Raw genomic sequence first — 27,434 nt, 5'->3', positions numbered from 1 at the left:
ATGCCATTCTATTTTGGATCACCATCAGTGACGTAGGAGCCATTTGTTCAGCTAGTCCGGCAATTGCATCACGGTTAGATTAGTCAAACGGAAGAACATTATAGTGGATGTAGTTAATGCGGTCCAACATTTTTGTTAGGAGTGATAGGGATCAGAGCGCTCATTATAGGTATGTTTTCAAACCTGCAGCTATGTTGTCAGCTAGTTTATATTCATTAGGGGAGCTACCTCACTACATCATTCTTTATAATCTTGGTTTAGCCTTCCCCCCCTTGTAGCCCACACCTTCCACCCTGCTTCTGAGTGACAAGCATTGTCTATTGTTAAAGAGTTACTTGTGATAGCCAGGTTTTAGCAGAGTGCAGAGGCGAGGATGATAAGTAATGTATCTAAACTAGTACAGTCTGTGCTTTCCCAGGTTATTCAGATTTATCGTGAGTACACAAACTCTACACAAGGGTCATGGTATTTTCTCTCACATTCCCCTAAAACATTTAAATACATGACAAATCACATGAAGAAGTTTGTACAGAAGAACGAGGACAAGAGAGGTAAACACAAATGCTACAGCAAACGCTACTAGCAGTTGCCGTACTGCATGATGCTTCTAGTTTGTTTCCTGCGCGCAACTGAAAAACTTTTATATGGGTGATCCTATTTTTATACTGGTTTGGGAAAGGAAGTGAAAATTTCTCTCTGGTGATTCTCCCACCCCTGGTTTCTCTTTTTTATCTATTTTATCTATTTTGTCTATTTTTGTCTATTTTAGCATTTATTCTAAGCAACAATTTTTATACAATGTGATATATAATGTTTTCAAAAACCACCTAGATGAGTCCACCTAAACAACCATGTTAGCCTGATTTAACTGTAAATACAGGCAAGACCTTGTAACCTTCTTTCCCTTATGTGTATCTCATCACAGTCACAGTTTATACAGTATATGAAAAATAAAAAATTATACGTGACCCTCTTTTCACGTAGCCTGGGCTCCTTGTGGGGCTGCCTCCTCTGCTTCAGGTCCTGTCCTGCTGCTGGAAGCACTGTGTTAAGGTGCCACAGTTGAGTCCTTTTCCTGCAAGCTGCACAGCTGTTGCAGTTCTGGCCAGAACCTTGTGTGGGCCTGTCCAACGTGGCTCCGACCACTTCCTCTTTAACACCTTCAACCAAAGGTGTTCCGGGGTCCGGGGTCAGGTCCTGGAACGTCCTCTGTGACAGGGGTGACAGGTTTGTCACCTGTATAGGAGAGAGCTGACACAAGAGCATTAGCCTTCAAATAGTATGGTCTGTAACCGAGGTCAGGAAGGGGAAAGGGGTTTTGGACGGCCCTGGGAAAGGTCGGCCACACGTAAGCTCAAATGGTGTGAGTCCTGTTATTGTGGATGATACACAGTGCCAAATTTGTGGTGTAGTCCCAGAGCCTTTTCAACAGATTGCAGGTCTTTATTTTTGAAATGTGAACCATTATCTGACCCTGATCAATTTAGGAAACCATGTTTCGGAATGTACTCATTCACCAGACATTTAATGACTGATTTTGCGTCCTCTTTTCCCGTAGGTAGCTCAACCAACGGAAAATGCGTCCACAATTACTAGGAGGAATCTTTTCCCCTAACCCTTACTCCCAGTATCTGTGAAATCAATAAAGATTTCCTGTCCCGGGCAGTGGGAGAAGGATGTTTTCCTGCCTAGGAGTGATGGTAGGTCTGATGTTACATGTACTACATACGTCACACTTAGTCCAAGAAGTCAGTTATAGTAGCTGTTTCCGGGGAATCCACCAGTGGCGTGAGATCTCGTAACATCTGTTTGTGGCTATTTATGGTCAAGTCCATGAGTCTGAGTCAATATTGAGGACATCCAACAGGGGGGCATAACTATTTGATCTCCGTTATACCATATACCATCAAACTGTTTCCTATAGCTCCCTTATCTTCCCAGATGGTTCGTTCTGCTGCTGTGGCAGATTCTTGAGCTTGTATAATGGAGAAATCAGTTATCTCAGAACCGAGATCTGCTGTGGTCATGACCATCATAGTAGGTAAATACCCTGCCGCCTTTTTAGGCGGCTGCATCCAGCTGCTTCGTTTCCTATACTCTCTAAGTCAGTGCCCTGACTGTGTCCTTTCACTTTGATCACAGCTACCCTCTGTGGTAACTGGATTGCTTCCAACAACTCTTTCATCAACTCCTCATGAGCCATAGGTTTATTCTGACTAGTCTTAAAAACCCGCTTGCACCCAGCCAGGACATTATCTCTGTGAATTGCATTGCACACATACGCAGAGTCTGTGAAAATATTCACTGCCTTCCCTTCCGCTAACCGCAGAGCACAAAACTACAGCCGTAAGTTCTGCTGCCTGAGCAGATTGTTTTCCCATCAAGAGTAACACATTATATGTCAGCCTTTGGCACTTCATATGTAAATGAGAAAATGTCCTGTAAATGATCTGCTAAGGGCAGGCAAAAGAAGGTGTTAGCCAATCTATACATGTGAAAGATGTATGGGCTGGGGTGAGCATCGAGAGAGCAGAGTGGGGGTTCGGTACTGGAGAACAGGAGTCAAAACCAGCTCATTGATGGCTCTTTAAATCATGAGCCATTCTGTATGAGCCGGAGGGGTTTGATTACTGGCAAAAATGGGAGTGTTCCACTGAGAGTAAGATTTTCCTTAATACTCCCCGCCTTTATCAGTCCTTCAATCGTAGGGGAGATACCCTGGGCTGCTTCCACTTTATGCTTATACTGAGGTCTCCAGATAGGCAGTAAGTCTTCATCTCGAAAGTTACCGTTCCATGCTGCACCTGCCAACATCAAAGAGGGGCCCGTAGACACCAGTGAGGAAGGAGAGCTGCCAACATGGAAGTGGGCTCCTTCGCCATCTAACAATCTCCCTACCGTGGTGGCGTGTTAGTAACTCATGTTTGCAAATACCTGACACTGCATTGTAAAAGGAGAGTCTATATATGTTAGAGGATGTGAGATTGAAACCCCCAAAAGGGAAATGGGAACCCAGTCTGTCAGAGCGACTGCTGCTTTAACCATGGGGCCTAAGGTCTTTAGCCTGATGTTTGGAGCTATGGCCTAGGGACACATGGGGGAACAGCTTCTTCTGACATGCGATACCATTGTTCTTGTGCTGGGTTAGTTTTACTGCGGCTGCCTACTCCTGCTGGTTGCTATATAAACATCTCTTACTCCTATCCCCCAGGTTGTATCTAACATGTTCTGTTGGAACTCATCTTGATACGTAAGATCATTATTTTCTGTCATAATTCAGAAGAGTGCAGTGGGGAGGATCGGGAACAGGGAGGTAAGGGTGTAGAGCCCTAATCCATGGTTGCCACATGTTATAGAAGTCAATCAGAGGGGTTTCGTCGGCCTAGCAGGACCCAATATATGTCCGCCACAGGATGGTGGGGGCAATCAGGTGAGGTATCAGGACTCAACATGCACATGCGATCAGCACTGGAGGGCGAGGAGCACACCATTTTTTCTCCTCCGGGGAAACTCACTATCACAGCTTCTGGTGAACAATGTACAGAGCCCCCATGGCTGCCATAACATCTCTTCCAGGAGATCACGTGGACAATCAGGTGCATACAATAAAGGGTGCTCCATCACCTGTCTCCCAAGCCGGACAGGAAGGGGAACAGTAAAAAGGCAGTCTTTTGTTCAGTGCCGGAAAATCCCAAAACGGAAACATAGTGAGAGGAAAGGGAACACATAGGTTCAGCTAAGGTGGAGTAACGTGCTCCCGTATCCACCATGAACCATCTTCGTTTTCCGTTCACTGTCAACTGGAGACAGGGCTCTGCCAGCCCCTGTCCCTCCTCCATCTCCGTCGGGCACCCCTATGGAACATTCCTGGTGTATATGGACCAGGTGGAGGTCCCTGCGCAGAGTACCCGCTGTATGCTGCATTGGAGCTAGCTGTTGGTTTGGTGGAGTCTGTATTGCTGGCTGATATGACTGCTGTGGAGGGCCCTCTATCTGCTGTTGTTGTTTCTGAGGACAGTCACGTGCCCAGTGATCCGGGTTTCCGCAGATGTTACAACTGGACTCCTCTTGGTTGGGCATAACCTCCTCCCCCTGCCTCCTCCTCCTCTCCCTCTGCTTCTATTCCGTCCTTCATGATAAGGGGGCCGCTGATATGAGGGCTGCTGAAAAGGCACATGATACTGGGGTGGATATGTAGCCTGTGGCTGGCCCTGCAGTGGATCAGGATTCTGTGGCGGGGGCTGGAGCTGGTGCTACATTTTGAGCCATCTGGGTATCTTTTTCTTTCCCATCCCTTTTTTTATCTGTCGCACGAGTCCGTGCATCTGCCAACTGTAATTTAGTCAACTGAGCTACCTCTCTTTTAATGACTCATTTTCCTCTTCCTCCTCCTTGTTTCTGCATCCTGATGATGGCAGAAATGTGTTTCCCATCTTGATGATTTTGCCCTGCCATATCTGGATTCTCTTGCATCTTTCTCTTAAATCCTTCCGGAGCATGTTTTAACAGAGCTATTCTGAACAGAGACTGCTGTGATTTCTTTATCTGGTTTCACCCACCGTAGCCCCCCGCCCCACTCTGTCTTTGCTCTTTCTAATGAACGTGCGTCCACTCTCCCCGTTCTTAATCTTAAACACCAGCTGTGGAGCTTGCCCGCTGGTATGGGATACTTTTGTCTAATAGCATTACCGAAGGAGGTAGCGTAGGGTTAAAGTTCCAAAGTACCACCTAACACTTGAAACAATGGTGCCATAACTTCGTTTGTATATCACTGTCCTGTGGGGTTGGTACCGGGACTAGGGGTAGGAGGAGGATAAGGAGGGGGTTGGGATGTGGGCCAGGTGGGTACTGCTGATGGAGGGACATGTAATGTGGCGGCTGGCTAGTATGTGGGTTTGGTGGTGGGGGTGCGCTAGGACCTGGGTGAGGGTTTCACTAGTGGTTTTGCTTCAGCGGTTTTTGCGTGGGTGGCTTTCGTCTGGCTGCCTAAGGCTGATAGTGCAGCCATCTGTATCACATATATTTTACCAATTTACTTGCCAACTCGTCTTCTTTCTTCCTCAATTTCCTCCTTACAAACATATGTCCCTTTTCTTTGTCTTGTCTTGCTTGCAGCAGCTGTCTATGAACCACCTGTATTAATGCTCTCATCACTGGCATGAATTTGGCTTCACTCCCGTGGCTAGGAAAAATGCCCTTCCTTCACTGTCATGTTATACCACTCATCTAGGTCTTGAGTCTCTTTATTTCTAGTCTTGGGATCAAATGTACAGATTACATTGGTCTTAACTTTAGCCCATTGCTGTCCAAATGAGTAAACGGGGAGGCGCCACAGCCACCCCGTTCCTCACAGTCTTTGTCACATTCTCCGTCCATTCTGTCCAGTACTATTTCACACAGGTTTATTCAGTTTATGACAGTAACTAGATTCAGAGTAAATGGGTCGCTATGCCCCTCGCTGTGATCCTACCAACATAAGCTTCTACTGGACACTTTGATGTTCCAGCGATGTTGGCCCAGTATCAACAGTAAGTTTTAATTTTCCTCTGAATACTAGTTTATTAATGTACACTCATACAGTTTTTATTACTAAACGGGCAGCTTTCCCTCCTCTTAGTCTTTACCAAAAGGGCAGCTTGCTCCCCTAAATTAATTCAGCTTTCCTCCTTTGTAGCTCTACTAAAAGGGCAGCTTTAATTCAGCTTTCCTCCTTTCAGCTTTACTAAAGGGCAGCTTTAATTCAGCTTCTCCTCCTTTTAGCTTTACTAAAAGGGCAGCTTTAATTCAGCTTTCTCCTTTTAGCTTTACTAAAAGGGCAGCTTTAATTCAGCTTTCCTCCTTTTAGCTTTACTAAAAGGGCAGCTTAATTCAGCTTTCCTCCTTTTAGCGCTACTAAAAGGGCGCTTTAATTCAGCTTTCCTCCTTTCAGCTTTACTAAAAGGGCAGCTTTAATTCAGCTTTCCTCCTTTCAGCTTTACTAAAAGGGCAGCTTTAATTCAGCTTTCCTCCTTTTAGCTTTACTAAAAGGGCAGCCTTAAATTCAGCTTTCCTCCTTTTAGCTTTACTAAAAGGGCAGCTTTAATTCAGCTTTCCTCCTTTTGGATTTACCAAAAGGGCAGCTTTAATTCAGCTTTCCTCCTTTAGCTTTACTAAAAGGGCAGCTTTAATTCAGCTTTCCTCCTCTTGGATTTACCAAAAGGGCAGAGCTTTAATGCAGCTTCCTCCTCTTGGATTTACCAAAAGGGCAGCTGTAATTCAGCTTTCCTCCTCTTGGATTTACCAAAAGGGCAGCTTTAATTCAGCTTTCCTCCTCTTGGATTTACCAAAAAGGGCAGCTTTAATTGAGAAAGTCTTTACTTCTGCAACATTTATCACTACAAGGAGATTCAGCACAACAAGAGAGATAATTTAGAGTAGCCAATATGCAGAGTTCGATAAAACAGGTTCTGCTCACCTTTAAAGATTTCAGGGATCCTTTCTCTCTCTCGCGCGGTCTGTCCGTCCTTTGGACACGCTTCTCAATGCCGAAGATCACGTCGGGGGTCACCAATTGAAGGAACTGGCCCTTCTACCTCCGAGAGGGTCAAGGCCCAGTTACGTGCTGGTTAATCTTGTGTGACAAAGAGAATTTCCAAACAGACGGGTTTAAAGCATAATAATACAATTTATTCCGAACACTTAATGTTGCATAAGTAAAATAAAAGAGTTTACAGATATCTGGATCCAACCTACATGTCCCTGACAACATACAAGTGCATGGGTCAGTTCGTGAAGTCTGAACCCCGAGCTCTCCCTGATCCAGTCTTTTATGGTTTACACAATATCAAATAGTCCATGAGGTGTGACGCGTGATGCCTCTGCTGCATTCCTCCTTCCTCGTTATCACCTTCTGGCTCCGTCCTCATGACCTTGGAACATATAAACATCATCTGCCACACTCCCCTCTTTTCTCACCTTGACTCTATTCATAAAACATCCAATAGTGAGGCCTTTGTTATGCATTTTTAGAGTATAATAAATCCAACAGATATTTTAGAGTATAATAAATCCAACAACACATGATAAAACCCATAATAAATAAACGTGCAATACTGGATCAAGGATTAAACAACTGCATCTCCCTGTGACATTAACAAGGTTAGATTCAAGGAAAGGCAGAGGTTCTGTAGGACATCTGAAGCTCAAATGTGTCCATCCATTTTAGGTCATCAGCCTGAAAACCCACAGTAGTCCATCATGGTAAAAAAGTGTTATTAAGTTTTCTCAAAGTCTGCTGTTTTATGGAAAGAAGCATGAACTACAAGATTCTCACTTTTATTGTAGATTTGTTAAAAAGAAAAAGCATAGGAAGAAATTCCCCAAAACTTCCAGTTATCCAACAGCATTTTAAGCATCGGGCTCTAGTTCTTTAGTTTGCTCATATAATGAAATGAAGAAGCTCTTCCAACCCCAACAGATATGTGTTTGAGCTTTGGAGCTCTGAACAAACTGGAAAAGGGAGAAACACTACATAGACCTGACTCTTTCTATGTTGTTGTCTTTAGTCAAAGAGCGTTAAACTGAATCAGAAAACCAGCATCTCTGCCGACACCAACGTCAAACAGAAAGCGAGTGTCAGAAACAACTTTATATACAGCTTTGCCAGACACACGCACACACATCACACACAACACACACACACACACACACACACACAAAGCATCCTATTGGATGATTGCATCCTGCAGTAATCAGGCCGTCATCTGTGTCAGCTGTAGCGCCACTGTCTTCACTCTGGAAGTATTCAGTGCCGTCTGGTGATCCACCTCATTGTGGCTCTTGTAATTCATTTTACACCAAATCCAAGAGATTTGATGAATACACACTTTAAATCAATCTCATGTATTACAGACACAAATAAATGCACATAAAGAAAGAGATGTAAATATCTAAAGAAAGAGATGTAGAGTCCATGTGGCAAGAAGGTTTCATTCATGTATCCAAAACAGTTTAAAAAGCCATAAATCCACAACAATTGTGTTTAAATCTGCATAATACTGTTTGAATAAAGAACAAACAATAGTCCCGTTTGTGTGCTCTCCAGGTTGCTCAGAGAATCACCAAAGCACCACAGCTGTGGTTATACAGAGGAGACAACAAGCCCATGGAAATAAAACTTTCTGATAATAATGATAGTCATTAATTAATTGATAAAATGTGACATGAATTGATATTTTGTGTTTTAATTTTATTTAATTTATTTACTTTTGTTTTGTATTACTTCCCTTATTTACAATATATGGACTTGTGATTGTGTTCAATAACTATGATAACAAAATCCTCAAGTCACAACTTTCTTTCAACAGTTTTTGTTGTTATAAAAGTTTTGAGCCGGCCTGGAAATAAGTTATGTTACCTTTTAGTTTTAAACTTTTTTTCCTTTTTTTAACAGAGACTGACTCTAAACATGAACACTGGACTTTGTGGTGTTTCAGGAGGAAAACTGCCTCAGTTATTCTCTCATAGTCACATTTCCTCCATCAGCTTTGTATGATACCCTGGAAACAAGACAGGAAGAGAGACTTAGTTCATTCTTGTTTATTGATTATAGAAACCTTCAGTTTGTTCACACATCCCATCAGTAAAGTCTGTTAAATGACTCTTGTTACAATGATTTCACGTACAGATTCATTTCATCCACACAATCAGTTTGTTTGAGCAGAATCTCAGCGATGTAACAGAGAATAATGATTTCCTTATTGATTATGATCATGATAATTACAGTTTCATTAAACATCTCAGTATCTCGTTTGTACGTCGATCTGGACGACAACATTTAGTCTGCCCAACAAATAAATGTGATTCTAGATATCTTTACAAAAAGTGGTGAGAACAGAATATCTATGATAAGAAATAAATCACTAGACCTTCCTTTAAGCCCCGTGCAGTGGAAGAAAACAACAACCACACACACACATATATATATATATATACAAATATTCATCAAACATTTAGAGCACAGAGAAGTTTACATTTTCATGCAGAGAAATATCAGTTCAGGTGAACAAAGATCATCATGAGCAGTGAAACAGACACAGGAAGGAGCTCCACCTGAAGACACTCACACATTTACAGAACAACTCATGAGAAGATGTCAAAGCAAAGAGTGTAGAAGCAAAGAGACGCAACTCTGCTGCTTTTTTGACAACAGGCGCTGCCGCCATTTTGGACTGAAAACACTTCTTATATAATTTTAGTGTTCAACACCGGCCGTTTTGGTAAAATGTGACAATGTGACAATGGAACAAACAATTGACTTCACTTCTTGGTAATAAACGTTCTTTGGTCAAAGTAGAGCCCGTAATGTTTGATTGACAGCTGATCTCTGAGCAGTGAAGACATGAAAAGAAAAATCAGCTCTGCAGCAACAAGAGTTAAAAGTATTTCAGTTTTATATTAAAGCATGTGTATCAAAAGCATTCATCATATAAGTGATGTGTAACAATATATACATAGTTACAAAGTTGATGTCATCACTGACGTTGTTGCTGCTGTGTTTATTCCTAGATGGAGTGTTAATGGAGCAGCTACAATGTTAGCATAGCCTGGCAGTGATCGATCCGAACTCCGTTCAGAAAACAAGCATTTAAAAAGTTGTTTGCTCGTCGTCTTACGGACAGACCTGACAAAGCATGAATTCGGTCTTTTTACTAATCAACATCATAATGTCGTTATTTCGGCATCATTTTTATCCGTTTTTTGCAATTAAATCACAGCACAGTGTGTTTATTTTGGGTTTATACCACAATAGCGACGTGTGGCTTGCTAATTTGCTTCTTGCTTGGTGTGAATGCACGGTAACACAATACGAAGCACAACGTAGCGTAACTTAAACAAACATAAACAACAGCACGATGTAATGATTCAATGAACCGCTGACACAATCCCCAGAAAACGTGAACACTTCTGTCTATTTCAGTTTACACAACTCAGCAGTGGTATCATAACAAAGAAGCCAAATTCCAGCATAGAGAGGCTCAGTGAATGTGGTCTGGACTCTGTGGAGGAGAGTCATGGTTTCAGAGACGCTGTAGAAGGACAGAATACCTGCACTGTGATCCAGATACACTCCTACTCTGGAGGACAGAGGACCTGAGACGGGGGTTTGGACATTGTTGTACCTAAATGTATAACTGTTTGGGTAACAATATAACGCCCAAGATTTGTCATTCCATCCAAACGCACATTCATCCCCCCCTGCTCTCCTGATACTCTTGTATGCGGCTGCTACAGAAACTCCCCCTCTCCTCTCCACCTCCCAGTAACAACGTCCAGTCAGACTCTCTCTACTCAGGACCTGATAACGTCCAGTGAATCTGTCTGGGTGACTAGAATAAGACTGTTGTTGTCTCATTACTGTTACTTTTCTGTTCCCCTCAGATAATAACAGCTGTGTGTGTGCTGTGTTTGGATCCAGTGTGATTTCTCGTGAATACTTTAAGAATCCAGCTCTGGTCTTGGGCTCTGGTTGTGGCAGTAAAACATCCACTTCAGTCACTGTCTGTGAGACGTTTGTCCATTTCTCTCTCAGAACGTCCTGTAGTTTATCTCTGACTTCTGACACAGCCGCCGTCACATCCTCAAAGTAGCTCAGAGGACGGATATTGATGCTGGATGAGTGTGTAGATTCACTGAGTGGTGACAGTGAGGGGTAGTCGAGTAGAAACTGGCCGTGATCCTCTGTGTGTGACAGCAGCTTCAGCTCAGCGTCTCTCCTCTTCAGCTCAGTGATCTCCTGCTCCAGCTTCTCCTGAAGCTCTTTGGCTCGACTCACTTCACTTTTCTGCTGGGATCTGACCTGCTGCTTCACATCACAGCTTCTTTTCTCCATGAGACGGATCAGCTCGGTGAAGATCTTCTCACTGTCCTCCACTGCTTTATCAGCAGAGTGATTGACAGCCTCCACCTGCTGTTGGAGCAGCTTCACATCTTTCTCTCTGTCCTGGATCCTCTGCTGGATGCTGAGTCGACTCACCTCCAGCTCTCTCTGCCTCTCGGTCCTTTCTGCTGCAGCTGAGACGGTGTCGTGGCCTTTATGTTCATCCATTAAGCAGAGATAACAGATACACTGCTGATCAGTACGACAGAAAATCTTCATCACCTCGTCGTGACGAGAGCAGATGTTCTCCTGGAGCTTCTTGGAGGGCTCCACAAGCTTGTGTTTCTTTAACGGAGCTGAGTCATAATGAGGCTGGAGGTGTTTCTCACAGTAAGAGGCCAGACACGCAAGACAGGACTTGAAGGCTTTCAGTTTCCTCCCAGTGCAGACATCACAGGCCACATCTTCAGGTCCAGCATAGCAGTGATCAGCAGGAGCAGCTTGGAGTCCAGTTTTCTTCCGTTCCTCCACTAAATCTGCTAACATGGTGCTTTTCAGCAGGACAGGCCTCGGTGTGAAGGTCTGCCTACACTGAGGGCAGCTGTAGATCTTCTTCTCATCCTCTCCATCCCAGAAGCTTTTAATGCAGTTCATGCAGTAGCTGTGTCCACAGGAAGTAGTGACCGGATCCTTCAGTAGATCCAGACAGATCGAACAAGAGATTGTTTCCTGGTCCAGCTGAACTCCTTTCTGCGCCATTTCACCTCTCAGTAGCAACGACTGTCTGAGTTTCACTTCCTGAGAACTGACACTAGTTTGAGCTCTGACGTAATCATCATGTGTTATGTTGGTTACACCCTCCTTCAAACTGTAGATCTGAAGGGGAGGGAACAAGGAAGTAAATGGACAGTGGAGCTGTCTGTGTGTGAGAGCAGGAAGAGGAGGGAGGAGTTAACAAGCTGTGATTCATTCCAGGACGAGGAGCAGCACGACTGACTACGTCCCAAATCACATACTTTTCCTTTTTACTTTTAGTCCATGCAGCTGCCCTTACAAAGTACGTACTGTTACATGCAGTATCGGGACATACTACTTTGCTTTGAACTTTGACCCTCTTGCTCATATATCTGCTGTGCAGAGGATTGTGGGTCAGAACAGCCAGAAAAGCATGCTGGCTTTCATTCTGTAAAATGTGACCAGATGTAGTAGGACATCCTGGTAGTTTTGGCATACTGCATTTGATCTACTATGTATTGGGACATGAAAAATATTTTTTCTGGCATACTAAGTAGTATGGTAGTATGGGTATTGGAACGCACAGTATGTTTCCTCATTTACAAACGGAGCCTCGGTTCAAACCTGCTCCACATTTGAAAACATTTCAGCTTTCAGTTGTAAAATATTTCTTGGCTCCTCAGGCTTTGGTGATGGCTCCACATTTCTCATAAAGTTCCTCACCCGGGACAGAAACCCGGTGTGGGCAACGGACTGCTGTACGGGCAGCCGTTTACAGACAGACTAGTGACACATTACACACACTCCTGAGGCTACAGTGATTGTTTTTAAGAAATCTCATAAGCCATTGTTTACTGCATCATTTTTCGTTTTAACAAAATTGCCATTTTGGGGGAAAAAAAACAAACAAACATATTTCAGGCATGACAGGCGCACTGAAGGGATGGGAAATATTCAAAAGAAAAAGGAAAATAGGTGAAATGTGTACAGGAACTAAAAACAGGTGCAGCAGGACTGTACTAGCATATGAATGATGTCAGAGCGGCTGCTGTTAAAGAGTGAAGTTAAACAGTTTCAAGGCCACAAAGTCGTCGTTGCTTTTTGTTTTAAGTCATGACGCAGAGGTGTCGCTATTTTGCATGGCAGCAAAGTGAATGTTGACAATGGCTGTATCTGTGGAGGTGTGAGGCTTCCCCGGAGGTCACAGCTCTTATGGACTATTTTAAGACCACGTCCACATTAAGCTGGCTACATTTGAAAACAGTCTTCTCCTCTGTGAGGATGGAGAGCAGGACGCAGATGGACGTTTAACTAGCTGAGACTCAGCACAGTAACTGGGCTCTCACAAGAAGAGACTTTTATCTGCCTCTCAGTTGTTTTGGTGCATTTTTCACATAAGTTTTCAGATTTATCTGCCTCAGTGTGGACGTAATGCAAGTCTTTTTTAATTGTTGTCCCACCAATATCGGACGTTGGCACGCCTGTACTCATCCCCCCCCATTTCTCACCTCCAGGTGATGAGTTCAACCAATGGGGAGCTGAATACAGACGACCCCACTGCAGGACACTCCAACGCACCAATCACAGCCAAGTTTCTCGGGAGTTTCCAGAGGCGCGCGAGACACGTCAGACGCCCATGATTTGTGTAAAGTAGCCTGGACCTCAACTTAATGCAAATGAGGAGCGGTGGTCGTGACGCTCCTGGTACATGTCCACGCTTCCTATTCATTGTCTGTGTAAGCAGCTGTGAAATGCATTCTGGTAGCGTGGCGGCGCAATACGAGACACGGATGGTACGTGTCCACAGGGGCGTTTTTTATCACGAGGTGACGCAACCTTTGATGGGCTGCCACTAGAAACAAGGCTCTCCCCACCTGATTGGACGAACACTTTCCCTCCGTGGGCTGCTGCTCCCAGCTTTCAAACCGGAACCAACATGGCGGCTCGTTTGTAAACTTTTTTCTCTTATTTCACGAAAATAGTTCCCCGAAATGTGTTTCTGAAAACATCTGAGGCGAGAAATAAGCCATGCAGTTGCTGAATCTCTTTATTTTTAATCGACAACAGTTAGTGTAATACGGTCCTCGGGCGTTTCCAGAGGCGGCGAGTCGCGTCAGGCGGCAAAGTCAACACCTCCTAAAGCACTGCTTTTTAGAGTAAACAGAATGACTAAACCACAGGAAGTTGTGGGGAGAGTCACGGAAGCAACTTGTTGAGCCGTGGTTTGTTAATAATCTTGTGATTACAGAAGTTGGTCTAATGGTACGTGTCCACAGGCTCCGCCCTTTCCACGCTTCCCATTCGAGGCCCAGGCTACTTTAACAATATGCTGACAGTTCAAAACGTCAGCTTGTTCTCTCTCTGATGCTCTCATTCTTCAGAAGCACTCTGTTTTTAGGTTTTTGTCAACATTTATTTTTATTATTTTCTGCTCTGGAGGTCAGAAAGTGACTTCATCCACGACCATTTTAGATTGACTGTAGATAAACAGTGTCCTTCACCAGAGACAGTCATAAGTCAGGGTGTTCCTGGAATATTACTTGAGATTTAAACCACTTTTTACATAGACGGGGAATTATATAAGTTGGTGATTTTCTTCTTCTTTGAATGTATTTAAAGGCTGTTAAAGTTAACGCGATAACGGAAATTTGTTTTAACACCGCTAATTTCTTTAATATATTAACGCAACTTGCAATTTTTTAGATTGTACCGTGCTCAGTTTTAAAGCTAGAGTGAAGATACTGGTATCATGAAGCTAGAAAACCTAATGAATCCATCGGTACCAACCATGTCATACTAGCTTGTCGTGAAGGAGGTTAAATAACGCTCCAAACTTTGGCGAGGAAAAACTGTCATGGCCATTTTCAAAGGGGTCCCTTGACCTCTGACCTCCAGATATGTGAATGTAAATGGGTTCTATGGGTACCCACGAGTCTCCCCTTTACAGACATGCCCACTTTATGATAATCACATGCAGTTTGGGGCAAGTCATAGTCAAGTCAGCACACTGACACACTGACAGCTGTTGTTTGTTTGCCATGTTATGATTTTAGTCTGTTTTAAATGCAGTACCTGTGAGGGTTTCTGGACAATATGTGTCATTGTTTTGTGTTGTTAATTGATCTCCAATGAGTAAGTCAAATGAGAAATGATCTCAACGTGGCTGCCGGGTCACAAACTTTCTCATTTTCCAGCTAAACAGTTCACTACAAGATGATTCTGAAAACATTTGAGGAGAGAAATAGGCATCACAGTAACAGAATATTGATTCATATTTCATCAGCGCTGCCTAGTTTGACCGTCTGATTGGAGTTTGTGATTGACAGCTGCCTCTGTTGAATGAACAGCCAATAGGAACGCTCTCTCTCTGAAGTGACCTGTGATTGGCCAAAGTCTCCCGTCACGGGTTAGATTTTCTAAAGCCTGAAAACAGAGCCATGAGGAGGTGCAGAAGTCTCTCAGAACACTTGAATTACAATATGCTGAAAGGTTATTATGCAATTTTTGCCCAATGATGCCAACACAAATATACTGCCTACTGCCGCTTTAAGAAAACATCTCTGTTTGGTCCCCGCAAAAATCAAACCATAATCATTTTACTGTGTTTCTTTAATGAAAATGAAAAATGATCACTCTCTCATATCCCAATTGATTTCATGTCTGTTAATGATGCTTTGTGTGTTGCAGGTGCTGCTGTTTCTTCAAGAGGAGGAAGAGGAAAGCTCTCCAGAGACACAAATGAAGACGAGAGAGAAACCCTGGTCTCTTTGTGCTTTCTCTCTCTCTCTCTCTCTCTCTCTCTCTGTCTCCGTCTCTAGCCCTCTTCATATAACCCTCTCTTTCTCCCTCAGTCCCCCCCCCTTCTGACCCTCATTCTCTGCTGTCGGAGGTCCTGTAGTTTACCTTGGGTCGGCTGGACTGGCTGGACCACCGGGCAGCAGAAGATGTTTGCTGAGCTGATCTACTGGTTTTCGCTGCTCTGGAATGAGCAGACAGACAGTAACGCGTTTGCTGTTCCACCTCGGAGCTTTAACTGTGGACTAGCTGTACCAGCGGTGGAGTCTTCGTGTATTTATGGTCACAAACTGAAACTGGATCAACACAAACTGCTTGGGGGGGGGGGGGACAAGTGACCACAAACACACAGTTGATAGACTGATTGGCTGACAGACTGGATTCAGCTGGTTTCTGGCTATGTTTTTGTTGTGTTTTTTTCTTCCTTACTGACTGGTTCAGAGGAGTGTATTTCTGTGGAGATGGACAACAAAAGGATGGGAAGCATCGAGACTGTCGGACCACACAAAACACACACACACACAACATATGTACAAACACGCTGCACACTTTCTCGAGCTCATCGTAAAGAGACTTCATGGACAAAAAGATGCAGCTCTCGCACATAGTCTATAAAGTTTTTATTCCCTCGGGTCAAAGGAAGTACACATTGAGCGGCTTGGTCTATTTCCTGCAACGGATTGAGCTCCGTGTACTTCTCAGACACATTCACCCCCCCAAGAGGAAGACAAACCCTCACAACCACCAGAATCAAACGTTTAAAACAGATGTTTATGTGAAAACTATGCTTTTCCCTGTTTTAATTTGTAACTAAAAAGAAGACTGTCTACAATTTTTTTTTTTTGTTTCTGTCTTTTTGAGTTCAAAAAGTTTGTGTTTAGTAGTTTGGAGTGTTCCTCAAAATGATTTTTTTTTTTTTAATAACTTGTATTTTTAATTTTCTGTTTTTTTTTCCTCTTTCTCTCTGGGTTGGAGGATGGAAAGTCTGATATCTCCATTAAAAAACAACCAAACAAAATAAAAGCTGATCTTTATTTAAGGGTTTTTTCATCAACAATATTTTCCAGTGTTTGAGGGCTTCAGTAGGCAACACGTTTTTTTGTATCATCATCATCACAAAATCACATAATAACCTTTCAGCATATTATAATTCAAGAGTTCTGAGAGGGTCACAAACATTTTAATTTTACAGCTAAACGGTACACTACAAGATGATTCTGAGAAAAAATAAACAGACTATGCATTGGAATAGTGATTTGGAGGTCGAATACCATGAACACCAAATAAGTTTGGATCCGGTGTGATTTCACGACAAATTCTGTTCTTTGACTGGTTACAAACAGCTGACTGACAACAGGGAGTTATCAAACTAAACTGTCCTGAAATATTTAAATGGCTTTATAATAATTTTTCTTCATATTTAACGATCTACTTTGAAGCATTTGTGAGAAAATGGTTCAATTTCAGGACGTCATCCTGATCCAAAGCAGCCTGGAGCTTTGTATGATACCCTGGAAAGAAGACAGGAAGAAAAGACTTAGTTCATTCTTGTTTATTGATTATAGAAACCTTCAGTTTGTTCACACATCCCATCAGTAAAGTCTGTTAAATGACTCTTGTTACAATGATTTCACATACAGATTCATTTTCATCCACACAATCAGTTTGTTTGAGCAGAATCTCAGCGATGTAACAGAGAATAATGATTTCCTTATTGATTATGATCATGATAATTACAGTTTCATTAAACATCTCAGTATCTCGTTTGTACGTCGATCTGGACGACAACATTTAGTCTGCCCAACAAATAAATGTGATTCTAGATATCTTTACAAAAAGTGGTGAGAACAGAATATCTACGATAAGAAATAAATCACTAGACCTTCCTTTAAGACCCGTGCAGTGGAAGAGAAACAAACAACACACACACACACACACACACACATATATATATATATACAAATATTCATCAAACATTTAGAGCACAGAGAAGTTTACATTTTCATGCAGAGAAATATCAGTTCAGGTGAACAAAGATCATCATGAGCAGTGAAACAGACACAGGAAGGAGCTCCACCTGAAGACACTCACACATTTACAGAACAACTCATGAGAAGATGTCAAAGCAAAGAGTGTAGAAGCAAAGAGACGCAACTCTGCTGCTTTTTTGACAACAGCCGCTGCCACCATTTTGGACTGAAAACGCTTCTTATATTCATAATATTTTATTGTTCAACACCGGCCGTTTTGGTAGAATGTGACAATAGAATAGAAATAATTTAGTTTTTACTTTTGTACTTTCACTTCTTGGTAATAAACGTTCTTTGGTCAAAGTAGAGCCCGTAATGTTTGATTGACAGCTGATCTCTGTGCAGTGAAGACATGAAAAGAAAAATCAGCTCTGCAGCAACAATGATGGACACCAGATAAGTTTAAGAGTTCAAACACAGAATTTAACCCTTAAATGACTTCTGTCTATTTCAGTTTACACAACTCAGCAGTGGTTCCATAACCTGTAAGCCAAAGTCCAGCATAGAGAGGCTCAGTGAATGTGGTCTGGACTCTGTGGAGGGAGAGTCATGGTTCCAGAGATGCTGTAGAAGGACAGAATACCTGCACTGTGATCCAGGTACACTCCTACTCTGGAGGACAGAGGACCTGAGACGGGAGTTTTGACATCGTTGTACCAAAATATATAACTGTTTTGGTCACAACGTAACGCCCAAGATTTGTCATTCCGTCCAAACCCACATTCATTCGGCCCCCCTGCTCTCCTGATACTCTTGTATGCGACTGCTACATAAACTCTCCCCCTCTCCTCTCCACCTCCCAGTAACAACGTCCAGTCAGACTCTCTCTACTCAGGACCTGATTAAATACAGTGAATCTGTCTGGGTGACTAGGATAAGACTGTTCTCTCATAAATGTTGCTTTTCTGTTCCCCTCAGATAATAACAGCTGTGTGTGTGCTGTGTTTGGATCCAGTGTGATTTCTCGTGAATACTTTAAGAATCCAGCTCTGGTCTTGGGCTCTGGTTGTGACAGTAAAACATCCACTTCAGTCACTGTCTGTGAGACGTTTGTCCATTTCTCTCTCAGAACGTCCTGTAGTTTATCTCTGACTTCTGACACAGCCGCCGTCACGTCCTCAAAGTAGCTCAGAGGACGGATATTGATGCTGGATGAGTGTGTAGAGTCACTGAGTGGTGACAGTGAGGGGTAGTTGAGTAGAAACTGGTCGTGATCCTCTGTGTGTGACAGCAGCTTCAGCTCAGCGTCTCTCCTCTTCAGCTCAGTGATCTCCTGCTCCAGCTTCTCCTGAAGCTCTTTGACTCGACTCACTTCACTTTTCTGCTGGGATCTGACCTGCTGCTTCACATCACAGCTTCTTTTCTCCATGAGACGGATCAGCTCGGTGAAGATCTTCTCACTGTCCTCCACTGCTTTATCAGCAGAGCGATTGACAGCCTCCACCTCCTGTTGGAGCAGCTTCACATCTTTCTCTCTGTCCTGGATCCTCTGCTGGATGCTGAGTCGACTCACCTCCAGCTCTCTCTGCCTCTCGGTCCTTTCTGCTGCAGCTGAGACGGTGTCGTGGCCTTTATGTTCATCCACAGAGCAGAGATAACAGATACACTGCCGATCAGTACGACAGAACATCTTCATCACTTCATCGTGACGAGAGCAGATGTTCTCCTGGAGCTTCTTGGCGGGCTCCACCAGCTTATGTTTCTTGAATGGAGCTGAGTCATAATGAGGCTGGAGGTGTTTCTCACAGTAAGAGGCCAGACACACCAGACAGGACTTGAAGGCTTTCAGTTTCCTCCCAGTGCAGACATCACAGGCCACATCTTCAGGTCCAGCATAGCAGTGATCAGCAGGAGCAGCTTGGAGTCCAGTCTTCTTCAGTTTCTCCACTAAAACTGCTAACATAGTGTTTTTCATCAGGACAGGCCTCGGTGTGAAGGTCTGCCTACACTGAGGGCAGCTGTAGATCTTCTTCTCATCCTCTCCATCCCAGAAGCTTTTAATACAGTTCATGCAGTAGCTGTGTCCACAGGAAGTAGCCACCGGATCCTTCAGTAGATCCAGACAGATCGAACAAGAGATTGCTTCCTGGTCCAGCTGAACTCCTTTCTGCGCCATTTCACCTCTCGGTAGCGACACTAGTTTGAGCTCTGATGTAATCATCATGTGTTATGTTGGTTACACCCACCTTCAAACTGTAGATCTGAAGGGGAGGGAACAAGGAAATAAATGGACCGGGTTATCAAGTTTTGCTTCATTCCAGAACGAGGAGCAGCACGACTGACTACGTCCCAAATCATATACTTTTCCTTTTTACTTTTAGTACACAGCAGCTGCCCTTACAAAGTATGCACTGTTGCATGCAGTATACACATAACTGGGACATACTGGCTGTGTTTGAGAGCAGGAAGAGGAGGGAGGGGTTATCAAGGTTCATACCAGGAAGAGGCTCACTGAGCAATAGAAGTCATTTCGATATAACCTCTATGCAGTAGCTCCAGATTAGCTCTGATATAGAGCAGGATTCATTGGCCAGGTGTAGCCCAGTTCTACGCTATATTTTTTAAAATGTCATTGTATGTTTAAAAAAACATACAAGCCTGTAAATATTTAACATAAACACTGCAAACCCCTGTGTTTATAGTATAACTGTGTTTTTGTTGTCATATACACAGATTCTGTTCACTCATATCCCAGATTATAATGTTACATTGAATAATAGACGTCTTAAAGGGTTGTGCTTTATACACATTTTATCTTAAACTATGTCGTTAAAATTTAAGGATATCATTTTGAAAGATGTGTCACAATTCAAATATGAATTGAGAATTTGCACTGACATTAATTCCTCAAAGTAAGCATGCACAAAATATCCAGTAGTGACGCTCTACTCAGCTGCTGCACTGCGTGACCACCGAGACCATGACGCCTTGCCTTCTCTGCACCGACGGTGACTGCTCGGCCAGGACGGAGCAATCTGTTTTAATAACTCCATTACAAAATTCACAATTATTAGTTGCATTTTTGCCGTGCTCTTTTGGGCGTTTTGAGAATGCATGACGTCTAGCTCACTAGGTAGCTAGCTAGCTATAGAGTGCTACAGCAATGAGTCCTAAAACCTGGATATGAGTTAGTATTTTAGCACTTCTGGTTCTCTCGTCTGGAAGTCGGTGGGTTTGTTAGTTGCCTGAAATAAGGTCTGTGGTTAACACAAGACTGAAGAGATTATCCTTTTGTTCTACGACAGGGTGACCATATTTTCAAACCCCCAAACCAGGACCCTTAAGTGCAACGCACATTCATCATGGGCGCGCACATGCTAATATGCACGCCGTTTTCATCAGGATAGCCAACGTGGCGCACCTGTGGTGCATTTGAGCACGGAGTGGGATCAGAAAGAAGGCATTATAGGGGGGGTTCATTAGATCTAGCTAGAATCAGATTCTGATGTGCAAGATGCAAGTAAAATCATATCTAAAATTTAGTCCTCCACCGCTAACCTCTGGGACAGCTTACCTTTTCATATCAACAGCTCAGACAAACAGAATGATTTACATCGCTGCTGAACCTCTTTTGCTGGTGTTTCATTAAGTTTATTTTCTGTTGTGCTGCAACTCCTTTACCGCTATTATGTGCACATTATTACCTCCTTCAAGGCCGAGGTTATGTTTTCATCGGCGTTGGTTTGTCTGTTAGCAGGATTACTCCAAAAGTTCGCAATGGATTTGAATGAAAATCTTTTGAGGGCTGGAGTGTAGCACAATGAACAATCCATTAGATTTTGGTGGCGATCCGGATCATAATCTGGATTCAGGAATCTTTTTAAGAATTCCGATCAGCCTGAGCATTAAGACCACAGGGTATAACACATGCGCAGTCTATCTGATGAAACGTCGACCGCACCTCCCTCCTTCTTCGAGCAGAGAGATACGTGTGTGGATGTGTGGCGAGATATCAAGCTGCGACGGGATCTCTGGCCGTCCGCGGTGAGGAAGAAAAAAAGAGTTAGATGACGGGATGAGAGACAACATAGTGTGACATTATACAGACATAAGAAGGCTGCTGAATGAGAGAGGCTTCCACCGATACGTTACACGGAAACACACCGGGTTAATAACAACCCGACCACCTCACGGTACCGCCAGCTGTGAGCTGTGATCTGTTTTAAAGTCAGGCACATTGGCAGAGGTCTGCACTCTCCGAGTGCCAATCTAGTGTTTATTGTTTCTACTCTGTTCTTATTGTTGCTTGCTTTATTTCATTGTCATCATGTACATGTTCAGCACTGCGGTTGTTTTTAAAAACGTGCTGAGAGAGATAAACACAAAAAGTGTCAAAAATGATGAATAGTGACCCTTCATTCATTCCAGAACAAAAACAGGATGAATGTGAAATGCCATAAACCTAAGATGGTAAAAGGTGAGGGTCAACCAAGACCTACCACCACCCAGACACCCTGAAGACACTCTAATAATTAAAGACAGATGTGAGTTGTTTTTTGTCATCAAGTTTTCTCTATAAAACCTCCCTGGTCAAGACTTGTACGCATCACTTGGGTAATACAATGCATTGTATTAATGTCACAAAAGTGTGAGGTTCTTATTTTGGATACCAGCAATTAAAAGGTGTTTCCACTGTTAAGAAAGAGACAATACAATATAATCAGTTTAAAAGATTTATTAAACTGCGAAAATTATCACCATTAAAAGATAAATAAAACCAGTTCAAACTGTGCTAATTGAAAAAAAACTACAATAAAATGTCCTTAAAATGGGGTGCAAAGTCCAAGTGCACAGCGGGCAATAAATAGTTCAAGAAAGGGGAGTATTTGAGTCTAAAGATGTCAAGGGGGCAAGGGGGTCCTGAGGCCGTCGGCTCCTCTGCTCCGGCCCTGCAGCTCTGCTGCAGCCCTCGTCGTCGTTGGCGCTACGGAGAGAAAACGGGAACCTCAGTGGCCAGCACACACAGTAGCAGCTCACACACACACCAGAGATTGCTTGGTTCACTTTCCTCTACTTAGCTTTTAGTAGGCGTTGAACCAAGCCTTTTCACTCCCGTCCAGCTCGTCCTGCAGCGGTTCGTCCGGTCCCTCGTCCTGGCCGCCCTGTCACTCTGTCGGCCGTGTTCCTGCAGCAGACCATACCGGTGAAGCTGCCTCGGTTTCCAAACTCGCGTGTCAGCTCCGCTTCTCGTTCCTGCTGGTTCTCTACCTCGGTTCCTTCCCCCTGCACACCTGTCCATAATCAACTTAAAAAGAAGCCCAGCGTCTCTGTGTGTCAATCAATTAGTCACAGCTGTCTCTCACCAGTTAATCACCTTGATCCATAGTCCATTCCAGTTAAAAACAGCACAGTAAAACCAGATATGAAACGTAAAAACCCATGCCATAATAGAACGGGTAAAACATGCAACACCACAACATCAATAAAAACAATATAAGAAATGCATATACACAACATGATAAAACCCATAATAAATAAACGTGCAATACTGGATCAAGTGATTAAACAACTGCATCTCCTGTGACATTAACAAGTTTAAGATTCAAGGAAAGGCAGAGGTTCTGTAGGAATCTGAAGCTCAAATGTGTCCATCATTTTAGGTCATCAGCCTGAAAACCACAGTAGTCATCATGGTAAAAAAGTGTTATTAAGTTTTCTCAAAGTCTGCTGTTTTATGGAAAGAAGCATGAACTACAGGATCTCACTTTTATTGTAGATTTGTTAAAAAGAAAAAGCAGTAGGAAGAAATTCCCAAACTCCAGTTATCTAACAGCATTTTAAGCATGTGCTCTAGTTCTTTAGTTTGCTCAGATAATGAAATGAAGAAGCTCTTCCACCCAACAGATATGGTTTTGAGGCTTTGGAGCTCTGAACAAACTGGAAAAGGAGAACACTACATAGACTTGACTCTTTCTATGTTGTTGTCTTTAGTCAAAGAGCGTTAAACTGAATCAGAAACCAGCATCTCTGCCGACACCAACGTCAAACAGAAGCGAGTGTCAGAAACAACTTATATACAGCTTTGCCAGACACACACACACACACACACACACGAAGCATCCTATGGATGATTGCATCCTGCAGTAATCAGGCCGTCCATCTGTGTCAGCTGTAGCTCCACCTGTCTTCACTCTGGAGGTATTCAGTGCCGTCTGGTGATCCACCTCATTGTGGCTCTTGTAATTCATTTTACACCAAAATCCAAGAGATTTGATGAATACACACTTAAATCAATCTCATGTATTACAACAACAAAATAAATGCACATAAAGAAAGAGATGTAAATATCTAAAGAAAGAGATGTAGAGTCCATGTGGCAAGAAGGTTTCGTTCATGTATCCAAAACAGTTTAAAAAGCCATAAATCCACAACAATTGTGTTTAAATCTGCATAATACTGTTTTGAATAAAGAACTCACAACCAATAGTCCCGTTTGTGTGCTCTCCATGTTGCTCAGAGAATCACCAAAGCACCACAGCTGTGGTTATACAGAGGAGACAACAAGCCCATGGAAATAAAACTTCTGATAATAATGATAGTCATTAATTAATTGATAAAATGTGACATGAATTGATATTTGTGTTTTTAATTTTATTAATTATCTTACTTTTGTTTTGTATTACTTCCCTTATTTACAATATATGGACTTGTGATTGTGTTCAATAACTATGATAACAAAATCCTCAAGTCACAACTTTCTTTCAACAGTTTTTGTTGTTATAAAAGTTTTTGAGCCGGCCTGGAAATAAGTATGTTACTTTTAGTTTTAAACTTTTTTTCCTTTTTTTTAACAGAGGACTGACTCTAAACATGAACACTGGGACTTTGTGGTGTTTCAGGAGAAAACCTGCCTCAGTTATTCTCTCATAGTCACATTTCCCTCCATCAGCTTTGTATGATACCCTGGAAACAAGACAGGAAGAGAAGACTTAGTTCATCTTGTTTATGATTATAGAAACCTTCAGTTTGTTTCACACATCCCATCAGTAAAGTCTGTTAAATGACTCTTGTTACAATGATTTCACGTACAGATTCATTTTTCATCCACCACAATCAGTTTGTTTTGAGCAGAATCTCAGCGATGTAACAGAGAATAATGATTTCCTTATTGATTATGATCATGATAATTACAGTTTCATTAAACATCTCAGTATCTAGTTTGTACGTCGATCTGGACGACAACATTTAGTCTGCCCAACAAATAAATGTGACTCTAGATATCTTTACAAAAGTGGTGAGAACAGAATATCTATGATAAGAAATAACTCACTAGACCTTCCTTTAAGCCCCGTGCAGTGGAAGAGAAACAACAACACACACACACACACACACACACATATATATATATATATACAAATATTCATCAAAACATTTAGAGCACAGAGAAGTTTACATCTTTCATGCAGAGAAATATCAGTTCAGCGTGAACAAAGATCATCATGAGCAGTGAAACAGACACAGGAAGGAGCGCCACCTGAAGACACTCACACATTTACAGAACAACTCATGAGAAGATGTCAAGCAAAGAGTGTAGAAGCAAAGAGACGCAACTCTGCTGCTTTTTTGACAACAGGCGCTGCCGCCATTTTGGACTGAAAACACTTCTTATATTCATAATATTTTAGTGTTCAACACCGGCCGTTTTGTAAAATGTGACAATGGAACAAAACAATGACTTACACTTCTTGGTAATAAACGTTCTTTGGTCAAAGTAGAGCCCGTAATGTTTGATTGACAGCTGATCTCTGAGCAGTGAAGACAATGAAAAGAAAATCAGCTCTGCAGCAACAATGAGTTAAAAGTATTTCAGTTTTATATTAAAGCATGTGTATCAAAAGCATTCATCATATAAGTGATGTGTAACAATATATACATAGTTACAAAGTTGATGTTCATCACTGACGTGTTGCTGCTGTGTTTATTCCTAGATGGAGTGTTAATGGAGCAGCTACAATGTTAGCATAGCCTGGCAGTGATCGATCCGAACTCCGTTCAGAAAACAAGCATTAAAAAGTTGTTTGCTCGTCGTCTTACGGACAGACCTGACAAAGCATGAATTCGGTCTTTTTACCAATCAACATCATAATGTCGTTATTTCGGCATCATTTTATCCGTTTTTTGCAATTAAATCACAGCACAGTCTGTTTATTTTGGGTTCATACCACAATAGCGACGTGTGGCTTGCTAATTTGCTCTTGCTTGGTGTGAATGCACGGTAACACAATACGAAGCACAACGTAGCGTAACTTAACAAAATAAACAACAGCACGATGTAATGATTCAATGAACCGCTGACACAATCCCCCCAGAAAACGTGAACACTTCTGTCTATTCAGTTTACACAACTCAGCCAGTGGTATCATAATAAAGCCAAAGTCCAGCATAGAGAGGCTCAGTGAATGTGGTCTGGACTCTGTGGAGGAGAGTCATGGGTTCAGAGACGCTGTAGAAGGACAGAATACCTGCACTGTGATCCAGGTACACTCCTACTCTGGAGGACAGAGGACCTGAGACGGGGGTGTGGACATGTTGTAGAAAAATATATAACAGTTTTGGTCACAACGTAACGCCCCAAGATTTAGTCATTGTATCCAAACCCACATTCATCCACCCCCCCTGCTCTGCTGATACTCTTGTATGCGACTGCTACATCAACTCCTCTTCCTCTCCACTCCACCCTCCCAGTAACAACGTCCAGTCAGGACTCTCTCTACTCAGGACCTCGACACCATCCAGTGAATCTGTCTGGGTGACTAGAATAAGACTGATGTTGTCTCATTGCTGTTGCTTTTCTGTTCCCCTCAGATATAACAGATGTGTGTATGCTGTGTTTGGATCCAGTGTGATTTCTCGTGAATACTTTAAGAATCCAGCTCTGGTCTTGGGCTATGGTTTGTGACAGTAAAACATCCACTTCAGTCACTGTCTGTGAGACGTTTGTCCATTTCTCACTCAGAACGTCCTGTAGTTTATCTCTGACTTCTGACACAGCCGCCGTCACGTCCTCAAAGTAGCTCAGAGGACGGATATTGATGCTGGATGAGTGTGTAGATTCACTGAGTGGTGACAGTGAGGGGTAGTCGAGTAGAAACTGGTCGTGATCCTTCTGTGTGTGACAGCAGCTTCAGCTCAGCGTCTCTCCTCTTCAGCTCAGTGCATCTCCTGCTCCAGCTCTCCCTGAAGCTCTTTGACTCGACTCACTTCACTTTTCTGCTGGGATCTGACCTGCTGCTTCACATCACAGCTTCTTTTCTCCATGAGACGGATCAGCTCGGTGAAGATCTTCTCACTGTCCTCCACTGCTTTATCAGCAGAGCGATTGACAGCCTTCACCTCTGTTGGAGCAGCTTCACATCTTTCTCTCTGTCCTGGATCCTCTGCTGGATGCTGAGTCGACTCACCTCCAGTCTCTCTGCCTCTCGGTCCTTTCTGCTGAAGCTGAGACGGTGTCGTGGCCTTTATGTTCATCCACTTAAGCAGAGATAACAGATACACTGCTGATCAGTACGACAGAAAATCTTCATCACCTCGTCGTGACGAGAGCATGATGTTCTCCTGGAGCTTCTTGGAGGGCTCCACCAGCTTGTGTTTCTTGAACGGAGCTGAGTCATAATGAGGCTGGAGGTGTTTCTCACAGTAAGAGGACAGACACGCCAGACAGGACTTGAAGGCTTTCAGTTTCCTCCCAGTGCAGACATCACAGGCCACATCTTCAGGTCCAGCATAGCAGTGATCAGCAGGAGCAGCTTTGGAGTCCAGTCTTCTTCCGTTCCTCCACTAAATCTGCTAACATGGTGCTTTTCATCAGGACAGGCCTCCGGTCGTGAAGGTCTGCTACACTGAGGGCAGCTGTAGATCTTCTTCTCATCCTCTCCATCCCAGAAGCTTTTAATACAGTTCATGCAGAGCTGTGTCCACAGGGAATAGTCACCGGATCCTTCAGTAGATCCAGACAGATCGAACAAGAGATTGCTTCTGGTCCAGCTGAACTCCTTTCTGCGCCATTTCACCTCTCA

At 43.0% G+C, this 27,434-nt stretch overlaps 2 protein-coding genes and 1 long non-coding RNA gene across 3 annotated transcripts; 1 reads left to right on the top strand and 2 right to left on the bottom strand.

Annotated features, from left to right (window-relative positions):
* Positions 1-9,787: 9,787 nt before the first annotated feature.
* Positions 9,788-11,617, bottom strand: LOC119499331 (tripartite motif-containing protein 16-like). Its single transcript, XM_037788608.1, has one exon. The coding sequence runs from the start codon at positions 11,615-11,617 to the stop codon at positions 9,950-9,952; it is 1,668 nt and encodes a 555-aa protein (XP_037644536.1). The 3' UTR covers positions 9,788-9,949.
* A 3,422-nt stretch (positions 11,618-15,039) lies between these two features.
* LOC119499333 lies at positions 15,040-16,427 on the top strand. Its single transcript, XR_005209378.1, has 2 exons — positions 15,040-15,082; positions 15,281-16,427. It is a non-coding gene; the product is annotated as an uncharacterized LOC119499333 (long non-coding RNA).
* A 1,153-nt stretch (positions 16,428-17,580) lies between these two features.
* Positions 17,581-19,545, bottom strand: LOC119499332 (tripartite motif-containing protein 16-like). The gene is given in 2 exon segments (XM_037788609.1): positions 17,581-18,194; positions 18,197-19,545. Coding segments are annotated over 2 exon segments (1,602 nt in total). The 5' UTR covers positions 19,535-19,545; the 3' UTR covers positions 17,581-17,930.
* Between the last annotated feature and the right edge of the window lie 7,889 nt (positions 19,546-27,434).

Source organism: Sebastes umbrosus, chromosome 12 (genome assembly GCF_015220745.1).
Source record: "Sebastes umbrosus isolate fSebUmb1 chromosome 12, fSebUmb1.pri, whole genome shotgun sequence".
NCBI classification, from domain to species: domain Eukaryota; kingdom Metazoa; phylum Chordata; class Actinopteri; order Perciformes; family Sebastidae; genus Sebastes; species Sebastes umbrosus.
The sequence above is the reverse complement of the archived record's forward strand: the minus strand, read 5'-3'. Positions and strand labels throughout refer to the sequence as shown.

What these genes read in the sequence shown, in the direction of transcription:
- LOC119499331 (XM_037788608.1), bottom strand. Translation starts at nt 11,617, where the DNA reads ATGGCGCAGAAAGGAGTTCAGCTGGACCAGGAAACAATCTCTTGTTCG.